We start from the raw sequence: 26567 nt of genomic DNA, 5'->3' as shown, positions 1-26567 counted from the left end.
CTGGGTTTCTTTGACAATAGATTTCCTCAAACAATAGGTTTCTGATCCATTTGCTGACAGTCCCTTGTGCCAAACACCACATCCAACTTATTTGTTCCTAGGCATAGTTCTCAAGCCTGCTTTGTAACTTAACTTTACACCTGTGCCTTTCTCTCAATTAAGTGGTGGAAACTGGATGGGAAGATAGCACTCTTGATCCAGTCTTAATAAGACTGTGTTATTACTTACTATTTGAGATCTAGAGGCTTTTCAATCATTCAGTACCTTGCATTTTTAGACTTCCATTATTTCCTGTAAACCAGTGTGTTTTTTCCTATAACACTGCCAAATGTAGTCAACGATCAACATACACTACGGTCACAGTTTACCAACCTCTTCTCCTAAAGCTCAGCTGGTACTTAAATGTTGTCAATCACAGTTTTATCCATTATTTTGCCAAAGTATAACATAGGTTACCATCTATTCGGTTTCTGTTATCGTTTCTTCACCTTTCCCTAACCCCAAAATGACTAACCCAATATGACATCTCTTAGGATTTTATCAAAATGGCAGTCCACTTCAATGTACCAAGTTCTTTATTAGTGACACACAATACAAGTTTTTTATTGCTTGTTCATTTTATAGTGTAACATGTTTGTCTAGGGGGTGGAGAGTGCTCTGTTCCACTCAGACACTCAGGGTTCTTCTATTTTGTACCACTATCACATTCAGCTTTTAAGTAAACATGGTTAGGGAAAGAAAAGAATGGTAGATTATGCATGGGAGATTCTTATGAACCAGAACTGGAAACAGCTTAACTCACTTCACATTCCATTGGCCAGTTTTCAGTCAGATTGTTACCAAGAGCGTATGCCCAAGAAGAAGAGATGATTCTTTCCCAACTAATTGTATGAGGCAAGTATAACCTTAATAATAAAACCAGATAAGGATCGTATAAAAAAAAATAAAACTTCAACAAACTAAGTCTAGCAGTATATATAAAACAGATGATACACCATGACCAAGTTGAGTTTATCCCAGGAGTGTAGGCATGGTTTAATAGAAAAATCTATAAATTCCATTTATCATTCTAATAGATGAAAGACCCCAAATCCCCCACCACATTATCACCTCAACAGATGTGGAAAAAAGTTTTTTTTTAATTTAATACTCTTAGAAAACTAGGATAAGTAAGAACTTCCTTAACCTGATTTGACCTTTATACCAAAAATTACGACAAATATTCTTGAGGAGAAACTCTGGAAATATCCCCTTTAAAAATCAAGAACAAGACAAAGATGCCACCTATCACCACTCCTATTCAACACTGCCACTGGAAGTTCCAGCCAGCAAAATAAGAAAAATAAATGAAAAAGGATAGGAAACAAAATTGAGATTATTAGCAGGTGATATGATCAGTTACCAAGCAAACCCCCAAAAAGCTACAGAGAAACTTTTAGCAATAATAAAGAGCTTAGTGGGGTGGCTCGGTTGAGCATCCAACTTTGGCTCAGGTCTTGATCTCACAGTTTGTGAGTTTGAGCCTCGCATCGAGCTCTGTGCTGACAGCTCAGGGCCTGGAGCCTGCTTCAGATTCTGTGTCTCTCTCTCTCTTTGTCCCTCTCCCACTAATGCTCTGTTTCTCTCTCTCTCTCAAAAATAAACATTAAAAAAAAATAGTAAAGAGCTCAGGAAAGTGGTTGCCTATAAGATCAATACTCAAAACTTATTTGTATTTCTATGCACTAGTTCACCAAAAGAAGAAAACTTGTTTTAATAAAACCATTTACAATGAAAAAATAGTCACTGTGAAGTGAATCTAATGTACACACAAGACTAGCATGCGTACATTTTAAAAATTTGATTAAAAGACATTTTAAGGACTTAGAGGGGTTACTCAAGAATGTTCAAGAATAGGAAGACTTGAGGGATGACTGGGTGGCTCAGGTGGTTAAGTATCTAACTCTTGGATTTCAGCTCAGGTTAGCATCTTGTGGTTCATGTGTTCTAGCCCCACATTGGACTCTGCACTGACAGTGCAGACCCTGCTTGGGATTCTCTCCCTCCCTCTCTCTGCCCCTCCATTGCTCATGCTCTCTATCTCTCTCTAAAAATAAATAAAACTTAAAAAAATTTTAATTAAAAAAATGCTTAAATGACAATAGAGAAAAATTACCATAATATTACCATATTATTAGGAAAATGCAAATCACAACTCAAATGGGATCTCATTTTAGAAAACTAAGAAGTCTGACAATCCCAAGTATCAGTGAAGATATGCGACAAGGAAACACTTACTGCTGTTAGAATGTAAACTGGCTCAAATTTTCTGCAAAGCAATTTGGCATTATCAAGTAGGGTGAAAGATAATAATACTGTATTATCTAGAAACTCCACTTCTAGATATTGATACTAGAACACCAGTGGGCATATACAAAAATATTTTACAGCAACAACAAAATACAAAAACATTATCCATAATAGGAAAAGCTGGAAGCAACCTTGACCAAATTAACTGGTCCAAAAAATGGATAAATTAATAGTGGAATATATAAGTGAAAATGAGTGAATTATTCATCAACATAAATAAATTGCACAAAATATTAAACAGAAAACTCAGGTTGCAATATATATCAAAAGATATTTAATAGTAAAAAAATTCATTTATGTATTGCTTAGAGATATATACATACATATGGTAGGCAGAATGGTGTCCATGCCCCCTACTCCCTGGAACCCATGGATATTACATTACATGGGGACTTTACAGTTGTAAAGATATGGACCTTAACATAGGGAGGCTATCTTAGGTCACCTGGGTGGACAGACTCTAATCACATGAGCCTTTGAAAGCAGAGAATTTGCTCCAGCCTCAGCCTGAGAGATGCAGATTGAATTAGATGCGCACATGAGGTATGAGGCTTCAAACATTGTTAATTTTTTTTTTTTTAAGCTGGCTGGTGACTACATTAATGTTCATGTTTTCATTATAGTTATTTATTCCTGCATAACAAAGTGCCACGACCACCACCAAATAGCAGCATAAAACAACGAATACTTATTTTGGAGGGTCAGAAATTTGAGAGCAATTTAGCTGGGTGATTGAGGCTCAGGGTCTCTGAGGTTATAATAAAGTGTTCAGCTAAGGCTGCAGTTATGTGAAGACTCAAATGGGCATCAACGATCCACTTCCGAAATCATTCATATGGTTGTTAGCACAATTCAGTTCCTTGGCTTTGGACCTCTCCAAAGGCTGCTCACAGCATGGATTCTCCCAGAGCAAAGAATCTGAGAGTGAGAGACCAAGATGGAAGCTGAGATCTTCCATAACTTTATCTCAGAAGTAACATAACATCACCTCTGCTGCATTCTGTTGATCATGTGAAGCCCTCCAAAGACCCCATTACAACATCAGCTCAGCATCTGGAACCTCATTATCTTGTTTCTAACCTATAGCACCTAATGGCCCTATTCTATTTTTTTTTAAGTTTATTTATTTTGAGAGAGACAGTGTGACTGGGGGAGGGGCAGAGAAGAGGGAGAGAGAGAGAATCCCAAGCAGGCTCCATGCTGCCAGTGCAGAGCCCCATGCAGGGTTCAAACCCGTGAAGCCATGAGAGCATGACTTGAGCCGAAACCAAGAGTCAGACGCTTAACCAACCTAGCCACCCAGGTGCCCTGGCCCTATTCTATTTAAGGTATGTGTAAGTCATCATAAGTATGCTCAAGCAGAGGACCCAAGATGAGGTGACTGGCACATTTAATACAGCGCCAGTGTAGAGTGGGGCTAAAAACTCAGGACTAGGAGTGGAGGAGACCCCTCAGGTGTGGTTCCTCAACTATACCAAGGGCAACAACTCTTCCTCTGTAGATCAGTACAACTAAAGAGACCAATTGTCTGCCTCCCCCACACCCAGCATTCAATGCTGGACCGAGCATACAGTAAGTGCTGTGAGTATTACTGGTCAAAAGGAGAGAAAATGGGAGACACAATGGTGTCACTGGTCCAGAGCAGTTCTGAAATTCAGCTGGGCAAATGTTTGAACATCCTCAATTTGGATTCAGTGCCCAGATATGACTCTCCATGGCTCCTGGTCCACCCATCTAAGCACTTGGTTTGTCCTCTGATTTCTTTTCTTTGTCATTAATGGTACCATGTGACAGCATCTGAGTAGTTTTCTCAGGCTGGTTCCTGCTTTAGGGATGTTTAGAGGTCCAAAACCTCTTTTCATTGTTGGTATGTTCTTCCGTCCTTTTCAGTCCAAACTATTTCCACTGATATAGGCCTCTTTAAAATTTTAAGGTCTTCCAACAATCTTTTGGGGGTTAGCTCCATTAGAATATAACACACACAGAAATCTTTTCAAGATAACTCCACTAAGAACCTTGGCTTGTGCTGCGATGTCTTAAAGTTAATGCCCTCAAGCTTCCTAGAGGCCCTATTATCTGCATCTATGAGGCACATCTGTAAAATCTTTAGAGGGCCTTCATTCTGACTGAACATGCTCTGAGGCAGCATCTTTGATCTTTCTGAGGTCTTAGGAAAGAATATTATAGTCATACCTTTAGCTTCAGGCCATGGTTTCCCGAGCATGACCTGAATTTGATTTTTCCTTGAGATGGCGAAGTAGAAACAACTTGAGTTTTACCACTGTCCTCAGACATCTTTACACTCCAACCAGATTGGCCTAGCTCACTGGTGCAGGCAGTGGAATTGGCCAGAAAGCCTCACACTTCAAGTAAAGAGTGGGAAAGGAGTGAGACATAGATGACCCCTCTCCGTGGTCACTGGGGAGGCTTGCTTGTTTCTAAACCTACAGCACTCAGCTGCTGTGGGTAACCACAGGGGTGCTTTCACAAACAAGCTATAATAAGGCTCTGGGAGTGAACGACCACTGAATCGGTATCCTGGGGAACTGACAATTAGTATCTTTCCAAAACTCTCCATATGACTCTAATAGGCAGCCAGGATTGATAACCACAGGATTAAAGGCTCTGGGAAGGGATGCCCATATCCTTCACAGGTGCAGCGATGGCTGTAGAAGTCTGGGCAACTCCACTGTCTCAGAGTAAAATAAAAGGGGACACTTTACACTGTCAAGGACTAGGCTAGCCCTAAACTGGCCCCAAGGATACATATATTGGATCCAAGAAGAGAGCCTGAACCAACGGCCATGAAATCCCTTGCTCTGTAACTGAGCATCTCACCACAGTAACTGCCATAGGAATCAGAATTGATAGTTTGTGGCAGTCTATACTCTCGGGAGGGAGGCATAGCCTGTGTTGATGGGCTAAGTCAGTCCTTGAGCACCTGGTGGACCTATTCTATTTAAGGTGCAAGTAATCATTAGTGAAGTGTGCCACAGCTAGGAGTGCTGGTAATAAAGAATCTGAAAGTGAGGATGTAGACTTTTGGGAGCTGATCATAAAAGGCATTACAGCTTCTGCCTTACTGTCTTGGATCACTTTCTCTAGAGTAATCCAGAGTGTGAGGACGCTCGAATGGCCCATGGAGATGTCCATGTGGTGAGGGAGCAGCATCCTGCCCACAGCCATGTCAGTGAATCATTTGGAAGAGGACCCTCCACCCCCAATCACGCCTTCACATGATGACTACAGGTACAGCCACAAGCTGACCTCAGTTTCATGAGTCCAATTCAGAACTATCCAGATAAGCCATCCTCAAATTCCTGATACAGAAACTGTTAGACAATACATAGGTGTCACATGTGTGTTGTTTTTAACTGCTTCTGTGTTTGGGGGCGCCTGGGTGGCTCAGTCAGTTAAGCGTCTGACTTCAGATCAGGTCATGATCTTGTGGTTCATGAGTTTGAGCCCCTCGTCAGGCTCTGTGCTGACAGCTCAGAGCCTGGAGCCTGATTCCAATTATTTCCCTCTCTGCCCCTCGACCCCCACCTCAGAAATAAATAGGGGCGCCTGCGTGGCTCAGTCGGTTGAGCATCTGACTTTAGCTCAGGTCATTAACTCACAGTTCGTGAGTTTGAGCCCCACATCAGGCTCTGTGCTGAAAGTGTGGAACCTGTACCCTGCTTTGCATTCTGTCTCCCTCTCTCTCTGCCCCTACCCCCTCATGCTAGCTTTCTCTCTCTCTCAAAAATAAACATTAAAAACATATTTTTAGAGAAATAAATAAAACATTTTTAAAAACTGCTATGTTTTGGGGTATAGTAATAGATAATAAAACCATCAAAACAAACAGGTTTCTATTCAGTGTTGAGCTTTTTAACTTAATTTGTAACTTGCACAATATTGTCAGATGTTGAATCTTCAACAGAATGAATTTCCAGAAAGTTTATCTAGTTCCTTGAACTGAATTTTTAAAATTTTGAACCAATTTTGGCATTCATTTAACTGATCTCTTTTGACATATCTGATGACATTAATAGAAAACTGGCACCGTTTAACTCCAAAGATCTGCTGACGAATGAAACACATCCATGATTATAGCTTTGCTTTTCATATGTGAAATCAGAAAAACTAGAACAGAAAATGAAATTATTTTGGAATAATCACTTGAATTGCTCAAATGAAAAGTCATGCTTCCCGAAGTTATGTATAAATGTATTTTCTGCAGTACCATGCGATAAAACCATTGTCTTTGAGCAGTCATCTTAAAATAATCATAGTTTTGAAGTAGATGGTGCTATTTAGTGATTTGCTAAGTGCTGCTGTCTCCCTGGCTCCTATGGTGTATGGTAAATGCCATTTTCTTTCATTAGTTTTCTGACCGAGTGTAAGTAAAATGCAACCAAAATGTAGAGGACTTGTTAGAAAAGGTTTGATGCTTTTCGGGGACATTCACAGTGAATTACAACAGCAGCTCAAAGTCTCAAAAGTATCTAAAGCCTAATTTATGACAGCAGCAAAGAGAAAAGGAACGCACTGCTCTGCTGAAGTACATTGTTTAATATCAGCTGGAGCGTTTATATCATTTAGTATAAAGAGTGTGTGTGTGTATAAATTAACTACAGGCTATTTGATGGCACAGCACAGTCTGGATGTAATCCTAAATTACATAGTCACCTCAACCAATCTTAAATTCACTTCTGCTTCATAGCTTTCTTCAAAAGAACACTGTTTTTGGCATAACCCTGCTCCATCAAAATCTGTAGGTGCGTTCTCTTCACCGTGGGGCTTTTCGTTATGTCCACAAATTCTTTGCCACTCCTCCCTTCAAAAGGTGGAGTCTACTTCTGCCCCCCTTGAGCGTGAGCTGGACTTAGTGATTCATGCCTTAGGAGGACAGTATGCCGGAGGAAAAACAGTACCACAGTGAAGTAGAAATCATAACCACAATGAAATCCATGTAGAAATTTATTTCAAAAAGTGAAAATAAAATAGCCAAAATGCTTCCTATATTTTTGAAACAAAGAATAAAAAATCCTCACTTTTAGATAACTGGGCCAAATTAACAATCATATTGAAAATTGTAAGGTGAAAAAGCACCACATATCACCACTTGTGGAATATAGTTCCAGAAGTATATAGAAACACATCCCCCAGATGCATCTATTAGAAAGAAAAATAAAGAAAAGTAATAAGTAAACATTCAACTCAACAGGTTACAAAGAGTATAAGGAAAAACTATCAGAAAGTATAAAGAAATAACAGAATTAATAAAACATAAGAGAATCTGAGCAGTTAAAACAAAAACGTGTTCTCTGGGAAGATTAACTAGATAGACCTCTAATAAAGTAGACCAAGAGAAAGGAAATGAGGCACAAATAAATATTAGGGATGAAAAGATCATATTTGCAAATAGAGTATAAATATTAAAAACCTTAAGAAAATACCATGAATAACTTTATAGCAACAAATTTGAAAACAGATGGATAACTTCCTAAAAAAATAAAACGTGTGAAAAACTAGAACAAACACTTAAAGAGTCTCTGACATTTAAAGCCATTGAACTAGTTGAGTACCTGCCCATTCTCCTTTCACTCCATAAAAGCACCAGATATTTTATAGGTGAGTTTTACCAAACATTCAAGAAACCTAATGTTTTAGGGTTTTTATGATTCTAGTGTATCATTGATAGCAAAACCAAACAGAAACAATGTAAGAAAATTATAGGTTAATCTCACTTATGAATATAAATACAGTACAAGAAAGATCATGGGTTGATTTTATTTGTGAACCAAGATGCAAAATTTGAAAAAATATTTTTAAAACTCACAAATATATCATTAGTAATAATAACATTGATCAAGACCAAGTAGGCTTTATCCCAAGAACACAAGAATTGTTCAACATTAGAAAATCTATTTATGTAATCCACCTCAAGGACAGAGGAAGGCAAAAACAAAAAACAAAAAACCTTGCATTTCAACAGATGTAGAAAAAGCATTTGATAAAACTCATCATCCATTCAGGACTTTAAAATCTAAGCAAAGAACAGAAAGAAACCTTCCAACACACAGTACGTACCCCAAATCTATACATGTATATCGTGGTTAGTACTTGAAATATTCCGTCATAAAGCTAATCAAGAAACAAGGAAGATTGCTCACTGAGAGGTCCTGCCAGCACAGTGAGACAAGATGTGAAATTCTAGAGGCACTGCCCTCAGAACTACTGGCAAGTTGGCTATGACAAAGCTCCACATTAGGCGTGAGGAGGTGTTAAATTAAGGAAAGCGCTTTCCAAAAATTTAATTAATTATAATCTTGTGACAACCACAAAACCACGGCTAGTAAGACATGTCAAGATGTATATTCTTCTGTTGATAGAAAATATAACCTTTTCAGTTCTGTCATTAGGGAAGAATTTAGCTCTGACAACAAAGAGTTCTGTTTCATTTCTCTCTTTTCCAGCAATGGTTAGAATCCTAGCGACAGAGCCTCTGGAAGATCTGGCCCAAGTAGTAAAGCAATTTATTCAACATTTCCTAGCACCCTAACTTGACTGGCTCACCTAGAAGACAGACAGTGTGACATGCTATTCGTGACAGATCCTCTAGCACCAAATCTCAAGTTAAAAATATTTTTCAATCTCTATAAAACTATCGACACAGATCTGTCGAGTTTGGTATGGGAACCTGCCAGCCCACCTTACACTTGTCACCTGCCAGAACAGTGTCGTCAAACTTTATTGCTTGCAGACCTCTGAACAAATTTTGGGAAAGTATGTACCGCTTCACATAGTCTTAAATTGTAACTAACATGTACCATCATGAGTTTAAATAAGATAGCTGCCCTAACAATTTGATCAGCACAATAGCAATCTGATTCCACACCCCGGCCTCCCACTATCATCTCTAAAATAATATGAGAACAAACTCTTGAACAGTCAGAAGTTTAATTAACATCGTTCATTGGGTCAGGATTTTTATTCCACTTTCCTCACAGAATTATGGTATACTTCAGTGCTTAAAATATTTTTATTTATCCCTCTATAATACTATACTGTAACAACATATGAATGTAAATTGAAATTTAAAAAATTAACTGTGACCAGACTAAAGGTATTAAAAATAACTTTTTTGTAAGTTATTAACTAACTACTAGAGCACAGCTGATAAAAACTTGAAGAGAACAAAGACTAAAACGACAAAACAGGGAAAGATCTAAGACACAAATGTTACACATGTTTCATGGTGAAAAGTCCTCACTGAGTAGGGCAGGAGACAGAGAACGGAGCAAAAGTGCCATTGGAGAGTTCATGCGTATTCATCTCCTATCCTTCGCGCTGACTGTAAAGTGCTCAAAACTAGCCACAGTGTCACTGCCAACCCGGACCGTGGAGTGGAACCACAATTTGAGAACGGTGAAGCAGCAACTAAGAAACCTAGGCCCAGCATGATTATAGAGCTTTTTATAACAGCCCTGACCTGCTAACTTCTGGACTTCATTTACAAGGAGAGAAATTTCTTGTTTAAAGCACATTTACTTCAGATTTTTTGTCATTCAGAGACAAACCTCATTGAGTTCTCAAGTACTTCTCCGCAAATGAAACAGCATCAATATCCCTCTAAAAAGCAGATCTTGGGGTGTCTGGGTGGCTCAGTCGGTTAAGCGTCTGACTTCAGCTCAGGTCTTGATCTCGCGGTTCGTGAGTTCGAGCCCCGCGTCGGGCTCTGTGCTGACAGCTCAGAGCCTGGAGCCTGCTTCGGATTCTGTGTCTCCCTCTCTCTCTGCCCCTCTCCTGCTCATGCTCCGTCTCTCTCTCTCTCTCTCTCTCTCAAAAATAAACATTAAAAAAAAAAATTTTTTTTAAATAAAAAGGAGATCTTGCTCTAGTATCCAGTCTTGTGTGTGGATGTAAGGTCTTACGACTCAACAACAACAACAAAACATTTTTAAAACGAGCAAACGATTTGTATAGATATTTCTCCAAAGAACATACACAAATGGTCAATGAATATACAAAAAGATGCTCAACACCAATGGTCATCAGAGAAATTCAAATCAAAACCACAATGAGACACAACTTCACATCCACTAGGATGGCTATGACTGGGGAAAAAAGCAAACCAGCACGTGTTGGTGAGGATGGAAGATTTTGGAACCCTCATACACTGCTGAGAATATAAAATGTGGCAGCTGATGTGGAGAACAGTTTGGTGTTTCCTCAAAAAGTGAAACATAGGACTACCAGCAATTCTACTCCTAGGTATATACCCCAAAGAATTGAAAACATGTACTCATAAAAATACTTGTACATGAATGTTCATAGATGAACTATTCACATCAGCAAAAAGGTAGAAACCTACTCTTATTGCCCATTAAGAGAAGAATAGAGGGGTCCCTGGGTGGCTCAGTCGGTTGGGTGTCCAACTTCAGCTCACGTCGTGATCTCGCGGTTTGTGAGTTCAAGCCCCGTGTCGGGCTCTGTGCTGACAGCTCGGGGCCTGGAGCCTGCTTTGGATTCTGTGTCTCCCTCTCTCTCTGCCCCTCCCCTGCTCATGCTCTGTCTCTGTCTGTCAATAATAAATAAAGGTTAAAAAAATATTTTGTTTAAAAGAGAAGAATGGATAAACAAATTGTGGTATACATATGCTATGGAATCCTATTCAGCCATAAAAAAGGAATGAAGTACCGATTTGTGCGACAATGTGGATGAGCTTTGAAAACATACCAAGTGAAAGAAAGTAGACACAAGGTCACATGTTGTACAATTACATTTATATGAAATATCTGGAATAGGTAAATCTGTAGAGACAGAACGTACATTGGTGGTTAGGGTAGGGTGGGGAGTAACTGCTAATGTATTAAATGTTACTAAACCGGCCATTTAAAAATGGTTAATTATATGCATGTGAATTTCACTTCATTTTTTAAAAAGTAAGGCTAGCAAAAACTTCTATAGAACTGACAAATCTATTAGGAATAAAAGAGCCTAGTAAAAGTGAATAAAAGACTGTTCTACAGCCAGTAACAAGTAAATCGGAACCAGTTTTAAACCTGTTTGATCATGTATAACTTGCCTCAGTTTAATCTTAATTGATCACTGACAACTTGTATCAGAAGCCATTCAGTGACAGTCTCATACTTTGAAGGTCAACCAATCAACAATAAACTTATCAGTAATCTGCTGAAAGCCACCTGACCGGCATGTCTTGTCAGAATAACTATGTTTGTGAGGCTGACATCAATTTTCTCCACCTCTGTAACCAACACAACAATCCCTGACTCAAAAGCCTCATATGAAATTAGCAGTTGGTACTCAAAATGAAAGGTCTAACCAGCATCATTCTCCCTTTCCCAGTTCTTGCTTTAGTTATCAGGTGGTAATCTTGATCTCTTCTTTGGACAATTCTCACAAGATTACTTACAATACCTCACTTGACAGTATTCCAACGGATTCTTGGACCAACAGGAAAGATCAGTGGCTTCTTGAGCCCCACACTCCCAATAGTTCTCAATTCTGTTGCCAGATGAGTTTCTCAAAAACAATCTGAACTTTGGGCAGTTTCATTGAGTTCTTATTGCTGAATTTATTTCATCTAAGACTTCTACTAAACAAATAGATCTTCATATGATAAGGTACTTATTATACTTTGTTTTGTCCACATGATAATCAGACCTTCTGATTTAGAAGTGAACCATTTGGTAAAGATTTTTGCCATTAACCTACCTATGCTCCCACCGCTTGTTTTCATCATTTTTGTTCATCTATTCATACAAATTTATACAAAATTTTGTATTATGTGTTGTTTTGCCCCTTATTGTCTTGTGTGTGTTGAATGTATAAGGAAGTGCTTCATAGGGAACAGATGGAGGCATAGGCTAAGACTCCAAATCAATATAAATTGACCCTAAAGACTAATGGTCCATTAGACTGATGACAATTGGCTGCTAAAATGATTGGTCAAATTTTGCCTTGGGTCATCTGTGAAATCTTCATGAGTATTCCTCAAGGCCGGGCAATCTGTAAAACAAGTTCACTTTGTTTAGTCTGTATCTCAGGATCATCAGTGTTTGGGGTCACTGATCACCAGCTCCTCCCTATTCTCCGCTTAGCTGGGCAACCCCATCTACCATTAACAAACACACTTTTGATAAATGCACTGTCTTTTTCTTGTCATTGATTTGTCTATGGCAAAGACACAACCTCCTCCTGACAGTCTTCACACTACAATTCTAACTCTTGTGCTTAACTTGGCAAAAGTTTGCTACAAAATGACTCGTATTACTTATAGCCATTATAAGGACCTTCTCATCAAAATTAATATATTCAAAGGAGCTCTACAAAAATCGGGGGGGGGGGGGGAAGCCTAAAATATGCAACAGTCAACTTTTGACTGATATGTGGAGGCCTCAAAATGAAACAGTGACTCACTGCCATTCAAACGTTCTGAGACCGCCTTCCTGGCACCTTTTTTCTACCCAGTTTTATCTTTACCATCCATTCAAACTTTCTATCCTTCTGCACCTTTTTTTACCTCCAAAAGAAGTGATCTTTTGCTCAAGGTTCTTTTTAGGGAAGATCAATTACATCATATCATGGCCCTTCAAAACTACTGGGACAGAATGCAGATCTAAAGAAACTAATATTTGATCCTTAGCCTGGAATCAAGTAGAGAGCTATAATAAATAAAGGATTTTCTTAACCTTAAGAAGACAAATCTGCTGTAGAGTTCAAAATTTTATAGATATTGATTGTCCTGGAGTCTGTACCAACCAGTTCACTTAATTATTAGACACTCGGATGGGAACAAAATAGTTAAAAGCAGCAAAACCAGGGTGCCTGGGTGGCTCAATCAGTTAAGTATCTGACTTTGGCTCAGGTCATGACTCACGGTTTGTGCATCTGAGCCCTGCACTCGGTTCTCTGCTGTCAGCATAGAGCCTGCTTCAATCCTCTGTCCGCAACCCCCTCCTCCTCCACTTGTATGCGTGCACGCTCTCAAAAATAAACATTAAAAAGAAGGCAGCAAAACCAACAACAAAAATACCAAAACTAGGAGATGGTTTAAATAACCCAGTTCTTCATAATTCAAGGTCTGACCTTGAAAGGGAAAGCAAATAGGAAATGTACTACCTAAGTCCATTCCCAAGAGCCTCTCCTTTATGGATGGATTGGACAAAATTCAAAATTATAAATAAACAAACAAGATGAATTAAATAGCAGATTCCGAAAACTGACCCAGGAAAAATTCCAACCAATATTCTGGGGTATCCTCAAGAACTAATTTGTAAAGGCAGATGGGGTTGTCCTTTTAATTTCAAAAATGCATTTAAAAATGCCAATTTCAAAGATGTCACTTAACATTTCAAAAAGCTAGAATCAAAACAAATTTCTGGCCCTCAAGATGTTCTGTGTTCTATAAGAATTAGAAAGCTATGATTAAGGATACCATAAGCAGAAGGGCCATGGGAAAAATTAATGTCCTATGGCAGCTAAAAACAGGGCAACTATCCAAAAACTCTCTCTGGTAATGTCACTCCAGTAGACATTAGCACTTAAAACTTTCCCGACCTTCTTCTAAACTAGGAAGACAGGTCTACAAATAAAGGTGGGCGACAAAATGCAGATATGGGTCACTTTATCCACTAATAATTCCACAGAACACCAGATCCCTCAAGAGTACTACAACCACCCAAAGTGTGGAAATGTCTAAATCTATAATGGTTAATCTGGGACCAATATCAGGATACAGTACTTTCTTCATGCCACAACCATGTAATAGGAAAGGTTCTATTTAATGAATGGAACTGCCAGGTAAAATTTGCAGCAGGATTATTTTTTATATATGATCAAATTATGGCTGATTTGGACATATAACCATACTGTGTACGTGTGATTCAAAAAATAACCAAATGATAAGCTATGATCCCAGAATTCTTACAGGCTAAAGACTTTCAAGACATAGGTGAAGGCGAGCCTGGGTGGCTCAGTTGGTTAAGTGTCTGACTTTGGCTCAGGGCATGATCTCACGGTTCATGGGTCCGAGCTCCACGTTGGACTCTGTGCTGATAGCTCAGAGACTGGAGCCTGCTTCTGATTCTGTGTCTCCCCCTCTCTCTGCCCCTCCCCCACTCACACTCTGTCTCTCTCAAAAATAAACATTAAAAAAAAAGACACAGGTGAAGTATTTGGAGAAGTCCAGATTGATTCATCCTAGATTATCATAAACCTTTCTTTTTTGTATGTACATGTAAAGCCAGGCCTGCACTACAAATGTCCTATGCAACAGCCACTAGCCACACGTGGTTACTAAGACTTGAAATACATCATGTGTGACTGAGGAACTAATTTAAAATTTATTTAAATTTAATTTTAAATTTCAATTAATTTAAACTCCAAAATGGAAAGTGATCCAGTTACTGGAAAACTTTTAAGTAGGTTTGGAAAAACTAAGGTATGTGAATTTACTTTAACTGTAAATTTTCTGAAATCTAAATACAGATCAATTATTTCTGATGAAAATTTCACATCTGAATTGAAATGTACTGTAAATTTAAAATACACACCGGATCTCAAAAATTTAATAACTAATTCTTATATGGATTACATGTTGAAATAGTATTGTGGATGCTGAGTTAAAATGTGCTATTAAAAATTAATTTCACCTATTTCTTCTTACATTTTTTTAATGTAGCTACTAGCTAACTTTAATTTTTAAAATTATTTTTATTTATTTTTGAGAGAGAGAGACAGAGCGCAAGTGCGGAAGGGGAGAGAGGAAGGGAGACACAGTATCCAAAGCAGGCTCCAGGCACTGTGCTGTCAAGTTCACAGCCAGACATGGGCTTGAACTCGTGAAACGCGAGATCATGACCCGAGCCAAAGTTGGATGCTCAACCGATTGAGCCACCCAGGTACCCTGCTACTAGCAAACTTCAAAATAACATATATAAAGGGGAGCCTGGGTGGCTCAGTCAGTTAAGCATCCGACTTCAGCTCAGGTCATGATCTCGCAGTTCAAGAGTTCAAGTCCCACACTGGTCTCTCTGCTGTCCCAACGAGCCCGCTTTGGATCCTCTGTCCCCACCCCCCCACCGCCGCCCTTCCCACACTTGCACACATGCCTTTCTCGCTCTCAAAAATAAACATTTAAATAAAAAATATATAAAATAACAAATACGGCTCCCATTATATTTCTATTCGATAGTGCTTGATCAGTCCATGCTCTAAGGCAATCAACTAGGGGTCATTTTGCCAGCCAGGGCACATCTGGCAATGTCTGGACATTTCTGGTTGCTACAGCTGAGATGCTGAACTGGCATCTAGTAGACAGAGGCCAAGAATGCTGCTTAACATCCTACAATGCACAGGGAAGTCCCCCAAAGAATTATGCACCTCAAAATGCCCAAAGTACTGAGGTTGAGAAACTAATTGTTTGTTCTTCAGCAGCATGGCATACATAAAAACAAATAAATACCATTGTCTCTTAGTAGCTTATCCTTGGATCCAATAGCTTATTTTCTTACATCAGAGAAACTGCAGCCTAGATTAAGTTGTTGAAGACATCTTCACATTTGTACTAAGTTCACCTTTAAGTCTGATTATCAACCATAGCTCATATCACAATTTGCTGAAAGCCTACCCCTTAAGATCAAGAATCAGACAAGGGTATCTGCTCTCAACACTTCAACACTGGAAGGTTCTAGCCAAGGCAATTAGGCAAGAAAAAGAAAGAAAAGGCATCCAGATTGGAAAAGAAGTAAAACTATCTCTATTTGCCAGTGACATGATCTTACATATAAAATTCACACATACACATACACACAAACCTATTAGAGAAAATAAGTTTAGCAAGGATGGATGGTAGAAGATCAATATGCAAATTAAATCTGATGGTACCACATAAAGTATATTATCACTTTCTCTTTCTCATTTTACCATCCACTGGTTCAGCTTTCTCAAACCCAGAAATGAAAAGAGAATCCCATGATCCTGGTTCTGCAGTTCGAGAAGGGTCAATGCCCAGAAAAGACATTCTGAATACTGCACTAGTAAATTCTTACAAATACTGCTTGTTAATGGGTTTTGTTTTAAAGAATGAAAAGGAAGACTACCACCTGGATACACGATACACCAAGGTCTTTTAGAATACTGTAACTTACCAGAAGCCAAACAGGCTCAAGTGAACAAACCTGTGGTCTTTTATAAGGTCTCTTTTTGTAAGTCTTTTATAGGACACATCACACTGTTAAAAATAAAAGAGGAAATCAATAGCCAGTATATATTTGAAATAACATATCAATTTAGAATGCCACAGATACAGAGGTTTCTTAATTTCCCCGGATACCCCTAATAAAATCTGGATACAAAATATACACATTATTTGATGCTTCGGTGCCCCTCAAAGAAGTTGCTATCCTTAAAAAAGAAATCCACAGTAAACAACAACAACAACAACAACAAACATTATCAAAGCTATTGAATTAGCAGCCCTCCATGCTAAACACCCAAAGTCTTTTTGAGCCCAAAGTCTTTTTGCAAGGAACTTTTATAAAACAAAAAGACAAATTCATGGAGAGGTTCAAGCATTCTGCCACAAACACACAAACTTTTTGCTTCAAATTTTGAAACAAACAAACTGAGAATAATTGAGTTGGAAGACCTTAAGGATAAGATCTGGCAAAGGGCCAGAAGGGCCACCTGGTTACACAGATAAAACTTAAGATGGGCACTTGTCAAATTCTTCCATAAATCAACTTATTACAGTGAGGACAAACTAGCCACAATAATAAGCAAGAGAAAGGGAGTACTTGAACTGCAGAGAATACGGCTCTCCAAGGAAAGTCTTGAAAGAACAAGAATAGAGGACTTCTTACCTACTCTTCAAGATTAATTATAAAGCTATTTTTTCAAGAACAAAGAATCTGTGTAGAATTAACACAGATAAGTAGGCCAATGGAACAGAATACAGAACCCAGAAACCAATTCACACATGGAAGAGTATTTGGTAATATAAGAGAGGAGGCACTACAAAGTTAATGGGGAACAGGCATGCTATTTGATAAAGGATGCTACGAGAACTGGTTATCAATATGGGATAGGATTTGTGCCTTATAACAATCACAAAATTTAATTTCAGGTGAATCAGGCATATTTTGAAATTTATATCTTTTGAAACAAAATATAATTTTCTTTTAACTCACGAGAGGAATAAATGTTTAAAACCTAACACAAAAAAGGCTCAATCATAAAGGAAAAGGATGATAAATCTGACTAAATCTAACTGCAAAATTCTATATAATTAACGACAGACCACATTAAAATGAAGCCACATACTAAAAGCAGCCATGTAATAGAGAAAAACAGGTATATAGATAATAAATTCACAAAATAATGACCAGTAAATATATAAAATGAAGCTAAGGTTCCTGGTAGCCAGGGAAACAGAAATTAAAACAAAAAGCTACTATCTCACAGCTCTGACTAGAAAATTTTAAAAATCTGGTAAGACTAGGTAGTGGTGATAAGACAAGAAAACCAGAATTCTCTTAAACTGTCACTGGGAGTGCAAACTTGCGTACCGCTTTGGAGAGCAATCTGAGAATATCTAAAGTCAAAGAGTATACATATCTACTACCTAAAAATACATTTGAGAGACGTATGTCTGGAATACCTAGCACATCCGCATGAGCAAATGTTATCAAGAATGTACACATGCAGCACGGTTCTAAAAAGCAAAAAGTTGTAATTAAAATGACCATCATTGGGGGAATTGGCAGGTAAACTAATATACTAAACAACAGTTGAGTGAAAAAGCTTACAAAAGATTACGTACAACAGGCTCTCGCAAAAAAAAAAATTAATAAAACTGCTATATAATTACTTATGGATGCAAACACATGGTAAAGTATAAAATCTTAAAACAGGAAAGGTCACGCCAACTTCAGAACAGATTAGCTCTGGGGAGGGAAAGAGGAGATGGCATCGGGGAGGAGTACAAAAGAGGAATATTTTATTTCTTTAAAAATCAGAAGCAAATATGGCAAAATAGTTTGTGAAGAGTACAAGGGCATTTATATTATTACTCTGTATATTTGAAATATTTTATCATTAAAAAGAATCTTAATGGGCACATATGGTATAACAATAAAATAATAACATTAATCATTCACACCACAAAAACTTATCAAGTAATAACATTAATTATTTAAGCCACAGAAACTTATATACATACATTAGAGCATGTGATAAGAGTTAAAAATAAATTCTAAAATTTGCAATTTACATTAGGGTTTTAAATTAATAATTTTGCTAATGGGCTTTGAATCTCATGCAATTTTTTAACGTCCTTACACTAGAATTTTACGGATGCTCTGCAGAGTTGTTAAAGCTATATAAACAAAACTTTAATCAATCATATTTTGTATTTCAGTCTTATTTTTGAAAGCCTTTTCTGTAGTATATAAACAGTAACAAGCTTTACATATATTTACAACTCTCAAAGACTAAGAGTCCTAAGTATGAAGAGTAGGTATTCCACTTTATTATAGTGTTTCACCAAGAGCCTGATGCCCTAAATACAAATGTGGAAAACAATGCTCCATTATTCCCTTTTGTGTTCTTCTTGAGGTTTGGATCAGAAGCCAAGAAGTACCAATACTGGAAAAGTTATAAACAAGGTCTTATTATAAAACCATTTTTAAAGGAAAAGTGTGTAACTTTCACAGAGGAGTAACACAATCCTTTGGGATTACTATGTCAGAGAGAGACGTAAAAGAATATTTTAAGAAAGGGGTTAAGCAGAGGTAGTAGAATTTTGCTACCTGTTCTTCACTTACTGACTCCTTGAGTCTCAAGGCTATAAGATAATAAACACTACAGAGAAAAATCCAAGAGACAGATAAAACTGGGTAGGATACTGCATCTACAAATTCAACTCAAGAGGGTCTATAACTCACGCATAATACTTCACTCTCGACTACAATACTCTGACCACATTCATTCTAGTTCAATAATAACCATTTTACCCAGTTGATGGTAAGCAGTGATTTTATTTAACATGACTTGCTTTTTGCCAATTAAACATTTGCAACAGAGATGATCAGCTGATCTTTCCAGTAAACTTGCTACTAGATATGCAAATTTTTTTCCGTGTAATGGAAGACTGCAATAAAATGATTCCAAGTTCCAAACTTCCACATGTTTATATCTTGGGCACAATTTTTTAAGGGTAACAGTGCTGTGGCAAAAGGCAGGTTTCCGCCTACTTCATTTCAGCCCATTATACTGAATTTTAGTTAGTACTAAAATTATTAACTTGTACTTCTAAAGGCTGGAAAAAATAAGCTCCCCCAAATCTCTAATTTAGTGTAATCTTGGCCAGTAAGAATAGCAAAGTTTGCTTACAAAATTGAAAGCCTCCTGCAACATTTTTTTCCACCAATGTTAAATTTCAGAAATACTTATTTCTTCCCTCTCAATAGAGGGATAACTACCACTCTGCTTCCTGAATGAAATAATCTAATTTTTGCTTCTCTCAAATTCATATCCTCTGGAGACTCACTCAAACTGAGTAATAATAAAGTCACTGACAGATCTGCAATTCAAATTTCATTAATACATGGAAATTCTTCCACAGCAAAAGGTCAGTGCCATGAATTTTCTGAATTTCATAACCCTTGATAAATGGAGACACCTTAAAGTTCAGTTTACACTTTGCTATAGGATTTCAAAGCATGCTTCCAATAGCTTATAATAAGCTATATTAATAGCTTAGCCTCATTTTATCATTAAAATAATCTACAAATATCCGAATACTAATTAATTTTGTTGTCATAACTAATAAATAAGTCTTAAAATATCTGTAGATAGAAATCAACCTTCTCCATTCATTTGCATCAGTTGGACTTTCAGAATATAGATGAACAAACTGTGTTTTTTAGTATAATATAGTTGTACAGTGCTTTCACAAATTCCAATTCTGTAATTTTAGGGTTTTTCCGTATTTATTTTGAAATATACAAAAAGATTAAACTATTAATATAAATATTTTCTCTCAAATATGTAATATTCTTATGTAAAAGAAAAGGTTTCCAAACATTTACAAAGCAATCTAAAGATAAGTAAACCTGATTTAGGATCATTACATTAACCAAAATAATTTTCCAGAGAAGGTCTCATTTAAAAGGAACGCTCACTGGCCTCCTCACATCAATACTTCAAGGTGGATCCAAAGCCACACTCTGCTTGATTTACTTCAGGGATCACTTCCAATGGAAAAAAATTTTCAGAAAAAGGTCTCACGACAGAGTGGACAAGTGGATTTGTTGCTAGACGTAAACCATTTGTACTGAAAAAGAAAAGGTTTTGAATGTCAAAAGAACCTTTTAAAGCTGTTGTATTACATATACATCTAAAGTAAGCTTAACAATGATAAAGTGGAAAAGGGAGAATACCAAAATTTTAGCTTCCTCCATTCATCTCCAAGATCAACACAACTCAGTATTACTTCCAAAGGCTATATAGTATGATGCTTTCTACCTACACACAGCCACGGAGACATGTGAGGAAGACAAGACCTCCTTATGAAGCAACTGTACACAGCTGATGATTAAAGAAAGAGAGCAAAGAGCTCTGATGCCAGCTGGCCCCTGCTTCCAATTTTTTCAGTCTCATTTACGCTACTGGTCTCAGTGAACTACTAATTATCTTTTGCAGATTTTGAAAAATCATTTTAATATTAACTACATTTAAGAGTTTAACATTGTTTTCTTTTCCAAAATTAGATATCACACATATAAAATATACAAAAAATATAAATAAGCTAATTTCTCTCTGGACTTACCAAGCAGGCTGAATGGAACTTCTTCTTGCATGTTCTACAGGCTTTTTTTGGAAGAGAATAGTTGAAACCATGAATGACTGAGAAACAGATCATGCAATCTTCAACACCCTCAAAACGTTTGTCTACATTATTTTTCCATAATGCTAGGCCTTCCATAATGCTTCCATTCTGTTAACAACAAGAAAAGAAAAAGAGAGTAAACATGCCCTGAAGTGCACCAAAGTTATTTTTATTCAATTTCATAAATTTTAAAATTAAATTTTAATTTGGAAAGGAGAGAAGAGAATCTGCTTGGCTATCTTCACACCTCCTGTTTTCTGAATGCTGGTTTTTAAAATGGCCTCCCAAGTTTCAGGAACCAGATATAATTTCTCTTCACTAAAGACAGACTTGAAAGAAAGGCTTCTGCACCAATACATCAAGCTTTATAGTATCAATATGTAAACAACTATAATTTGTTTTAAAAGTCAAAGATCTTTGAGTAGTGGGATTTCCCTAATCACAGAAGGACAGGTGAAATCTTAGACTAAAAGTAGCTCCAAAGACATTCATCAGTCTGGTATCTTACAAGAAGACTCCCTCTCAAACAACTTCCGTAACACTACATATTGTTCCAGGTCATCCACAATGCCAGTGGAGTAGAGTCAATCCCTCTCAAACACCAGGAAAGAGATTGTAGAATCTTAAAAATTAAAACAGCTTGGCAGGTTCAAGTCATTTAGGCATATATGCGTGCTGATCCAAGGAAATACAGTGTATCGGTTTCAGCCTCAAGCAGAAGGGATGTATTTTAAGTTTGCCCTTTCAAAAAGCAGGTCAGCAGTGCTCTATCTGGGAGGTCAATGTGGACACAGACACTTACTTGATGGGTGAGGTAAGTGCTCAACTGCAGCATCCAGTTCCGCCACTGCTGAACAGCCACTCCCACTCTCTTCCCACTCTCCACGGTTATTGAGCCCAGTGGGTAATTTGAAGGCAGCTGTATAATAAGCTCAATAACTATGTCCTCAATAGCGTAAGTAGCCATCACTTCTCGAGTAGTAGCCCGAGCTTTAACCTGCAACATGGGAAAGGTAATACTTTCTTGCAAATTTCTTTCTTTTGTTCAAAAAACATCTTGATAGGATAGTCAGTCTTCATTCAAAGACAACACAGGTAAGCACGTTGGTTTATTAGACAAGAGGTATTTAGTAAATAGGTTTATACTTTAAAGTGATTTTCATGAAATTCAAAGTCAGTTTCAAAAGAAATTCTGCTCATAAAAATGTATGTTTTATAATATTTGGCTTATCACATAAGTTTGTGAACAGACCAATGACACAATGAGTTTTTAATTATTCCTTTTCTTCCACACAGGGTATCAAATATCACTTCTATTTCGAAGTCTCCCAAGTCTTTCTCTGCCATCGCATTCTCTTGAGCTTTAAAGCCAACCATCAACTGTTGGACTATTTCCACCTACTAACCAGCTACAAGTTCAAAAAATCACCACAAAATTTCTAACATTCCTCTCCTTTTATGGAACAGTCCCATTGATACTACCTCACTCAGGTCCTCCTTGTTACTCGTAATGTCTACACCAGTGGTATCTCCTGGCTATGCATTTGAACCCAAGCTCCATGCCAACAGCCAGTACTATACATTGCAGTCAGAGCAATTTCACAGATTAGAACTCTGACAGCGTCACTTGCCTCAAAGGAAAGTTTTCAGTGGCTAAATAGGACCAAATTATTTTAGACTATTATTTGAGGCCTTTCCTAATATGGCCTAATTCATCATGGAAGCAGCTGGTTCTCTATTTACTTTCAGGAATCCTACTGCGTATGAATAGCGGCTTATTCGTCATTTCTTACAGTCACAGAAATTACATTCTCATCTCCAAACTTTTTGCTTTTGCAATACTGCTTCTTCTATATTCAATCCCTTTCCCCTCATTGTCTTGCCCACTTCAAAGTAATCTTTCTCCATAAAGTTGCATCCAATCTCTTCAGCCAGATGAACCTTTCCCACTCTGATCGCAGAGCACTCTTCCTCTTAATGAGCCACATTTTAGTTTCCAGTTGCAAAAAAGATTATCAGGATCACGCTTTCCCCTTTATCAGATTATATGTGATTACACAATAAGGATCTGGCCTACTAAACCATTCATTTCCCAAGTGATTGACACACAGTGCCTGGAATGGTTTTCCAATATATATTTTGAATGAACTAACGAATGTTCAAAAACTTTGATGGGGGTATATGAAATCATAACACTTTTTGACAATGACAATGACAATGAAATCTGACACCTAAGAATCAGAAAACAAAGTAGACAATTTGTATAATTCTGAACCACTGGTTAATATTGTGATGATATACACTACAAATGGCAGACATAATCAATATTCAAACAGCTTTCCTGGAAAAAAATTCAAGACAATACTAACCGTCATGCCATTAAATAGTTGTGTACTTGTTTGTACAGAAGAAATTTCTTGAAAAGAAAGAACACTGCTGACATACTTGCTTGTAAATCTATCTACAATATTGAAAACACGCTTCTCACTACTATTCCACCACAGCCTAACCATGGCAGGTAAGTCTTTTAATGTCATATGATAGACTGAACAAGCCAAGTGTGGGATATGGTATGGAAGAGTTGCTGTTTCTGAGGAAAAAACAAAGTCTTAGTTAGTAACAGGTATTTCTTACATAGAACAACAGACTAGAACATCATTTTTAATTCCTTAACGCTAGAGCCAGAGCTCATAAAATAAACATACCAAAGAAACCAGAACTCTGGAGCATTAGCTTTCTCTCATATGTTCAAAGTGAACCATTAGAATGGCAAAAAAGAAGCAAAAAGAAGGAAGATTCCAACTGACAACGAAAACTCTGCCTAGAAATAGCATTCTGTATTCCACATGACAGATCACAAAAGAAGAGGAAAATTCATATTTTAAAAAAGAGGACCCCCACCCCCTGCCCCCGGGGTGGAAAAAAAATTAAATAAAAAGGAGGAAAAGTTTAAAGACTGTCTTTCTTATAAATTATGAAAAGGAGTTTGGCCCCTACACTTTCCCCAGAGCTCACTGATGTGTTATACAAAAATCCTAGCATATCCACTTCAATACTTGTAAGACATGGTACCCTCCTCAGATCTCCAAGGCATTTAAAAAATTCCAATTGCAAGGAAACCACTTAAAACACTATAGTACAACTAGATGCATGTATATCTATCCCCTCAGCTAAAATCTGAGCTCATGGAGTGAAAGAAATAAATTTCGTTCATCTTTGTTTTCCCAACTGAAGGCTACTTATACATAAGTATATATTATGCTTATAAATATAGACTATTTACTTATAAAGACTTATAAGACCACAGACTTATTTAAGACTATAAGACTTATCTGAGACTATAACTCTATAAGACTACTCATTTATAAGTATACATTATTATTTTATAAAACATTATCATATAGTTGCTTACAGAACATTGGCTTACAGAATAAAAGATAACACTCTCAACAAACTAGGCTTCAAAATGTAAATTCTTACCCTTACCCACAAGATCTAAGTGTATGTCCTACTTAAATGAATATGGAAAATTGTGTCCTTCAACATTCTTGTGGCCACAACTCACATTTGGGGTTATTCTCCAAACTTGCAAGAATAAAGCATAATAAATACAACCCAATATGGACGCAGTCTCCACAAAAAAACACAAACACACGTCTTACCTCTAATACTCAACTGGAGCTCTTCTGTAAAGAATGTTTTAGGCTCCTTATTAGAGAGCTCAATAGCTGTCTCTGCATAAGTCGGATTTTCTGGCATCAGTCTGAACAGGTGATAGAGCAATTTATTCAAACTTTTTGTTTTTCGAAGGTACATTGAATACAGTGCCCGAAGCTGGTGGGGAGTAAAGAATTTTTGTTAGTAAACCCAATTAAACCAAGAGAAGCAGTAGAGAAGAACAAACCAAAATAGAATAGATTGTACAACACAATGAAAAAGGCATTAATTTGAACACTCAGAATTACATGGAGGAGTCCTACAAAGTATGTGCCACATTCGTACTTTCCAAACATGTCATTTGATGGCACTGCTCCCTTTCTTCACAAACAAGCAGAAGTTTTCACTATCCCCTCATTATTAGACATATGCTTCCAACATCTTTCTCAAACTATCTCCCTGTTAGCAAGTTCACCTCTACTTGGAGTCTCTCAAAATCTACTCCCCACTCCCCAGGGGATTTTCTCCCTCTCCCTCCCAAGTCTTCCACACACCCCTTCTGCACCATAGGCCTTTATCTTTCAAAATCCTGCTTAAAACTACTCCCATTTTTATGACTGACCTCACACCATATCAAACAAACATATCAAACAAACATATCACTCCGCCAGCTTTATTCACCATAACCAAAAAGTGGAAACAATCTAAATGTCCATCAGTGGATAAATGAATAAACAAAATGTGGTATACTGATACAATGGAATACTATTCGGTCATAAAAGGGAATGTGGTACTGGGGCACCTGGGTGGCTCAGTCAGTTAAGCGTCTTGGTCTGAGGTCATGATCTCACCGTCCGTGAGTTTGAGCCCCCTATCAGGCTCTCTGCTGGCAGTACAGAGCCTGCTTTGGATCCTCTATCTCCCTCTCTCTGCCCCTCCCCCACTGGTGCTCGCGCGCGCGCGCTCTCTCTCTCTCTCTCTCATAAACACTGAAAAAAGGAATGTAGTGCTGATACATGCCATACATAGCATGCATGAATTTGCAAACATCATGCTAAGTGAAATAAGTCAGACACAATGAAAGACCACATATGTGAAATGTTCACAATAGGCAAATCCACAGAGATCCAACATAGATTGGTGGCTGCCAGGGGCTGGCTGGAGGGTTTGAGAGGAAATGGCACAGTTTGCAAATGGGTAAAGGTTCCTTAATTCAGGTGCTGACATGGTCTAAGATTAGATGGTGGTGATATTTACACAATTCTGTGAATATAGCAGAAATACCAAACTGTACACTTTAAGTAAGTAAATTTGATAGTATGTGAAATACATCTCAGTAACACATGATGAAACTCAGTTTCATCTCTCATGAAACACACATATGCACGTAGCTTTGTTCCAGTTCAATCTGGTTCACTGGGAGTTTTGTTTGTAAGAAAAAATTTTTAAAAAACCAGACTTAGGACTGATAAGTTTTTTAAAAAAAATCCTCAGCTTGTTTTAGAATTTATCTAATTAGTGCTATTAACATCAGTTATTCTGGTTTAATATCTACAGCTCAATTCAAATTCCAGGCTCAGTACGTGCTGCTCTACAATTCTTTGTAGAGCTTTCCCTAAACATGTAGGTCAATGGTTTAATGAAAAAAGTGATGCCT

At 37.5% G+C, this 26567-nt stretch overlaps 1 protein-coding gene across 2 annotated transcripts in view; it reads right to left on the bottom strand.

The window, feature by feature from the left end:
• Positions 1–7301: 7301 nt before the first annotated feature.
• The window catches only part of LTN1 (listerin E3 ubiquitin protein ligase 1), a 73657-nt gene continuing 54391 nt past the window's right edge, over positions 7302–26567 (bottom strand). Inside the window, exons 27-32 of one of the 2 annotated variants that reach the window (XM_053220648.1) lie at positions 24916–25087; positions 23623–23843; positions 22056–22250; positions 21194–21361; positions 14818–20698; positions 7302–14611 (exon numbers count right to left, since the gene is read on the bottom strand). In XM_053220648.1, coding sequence (XP_053076623.1) covers positions 20636–20698; positions 21194–21361; positions 22056–22250; positions 23623–23843; positions 24916–25087 — 819 coding nt within the window. In that variant the 3' untranslated portion in view covers positions 7302–14611; positions 14818–20635. Of the gene's footprint in view, positions 14612–14817; positions 20699–21193; positions 21362–22055; positions 22251–23622; positions 23844–24915; positions 25088–26567 lie in introns of those variants that run through there. The other variant, XM_053220649.1, reaches the window with a different exon arrangement.

The sequence above is a fragment of the Acinonyx jubatus genome, chromosome C2 (assembly GCF_027475565.1).
Source record: "Acinonyx jubatus isolate Ajub_Pintada_27869175 chromosome C2, VMU_Ajub_asm_v1.0, whole genome shotgun sequence".
Taxonomy (NCBI): domain Eukaryota; kingdom Metazoa; phylum Chordata; class Mammalia; order Carnivora; family Felidae; genus Acinonyx; species Acinonyx jubatus.
Note: the sequence above shows the minus strand (reverse complement) of the source record. Positions and strands in the feature narration are given on the sequence as shown.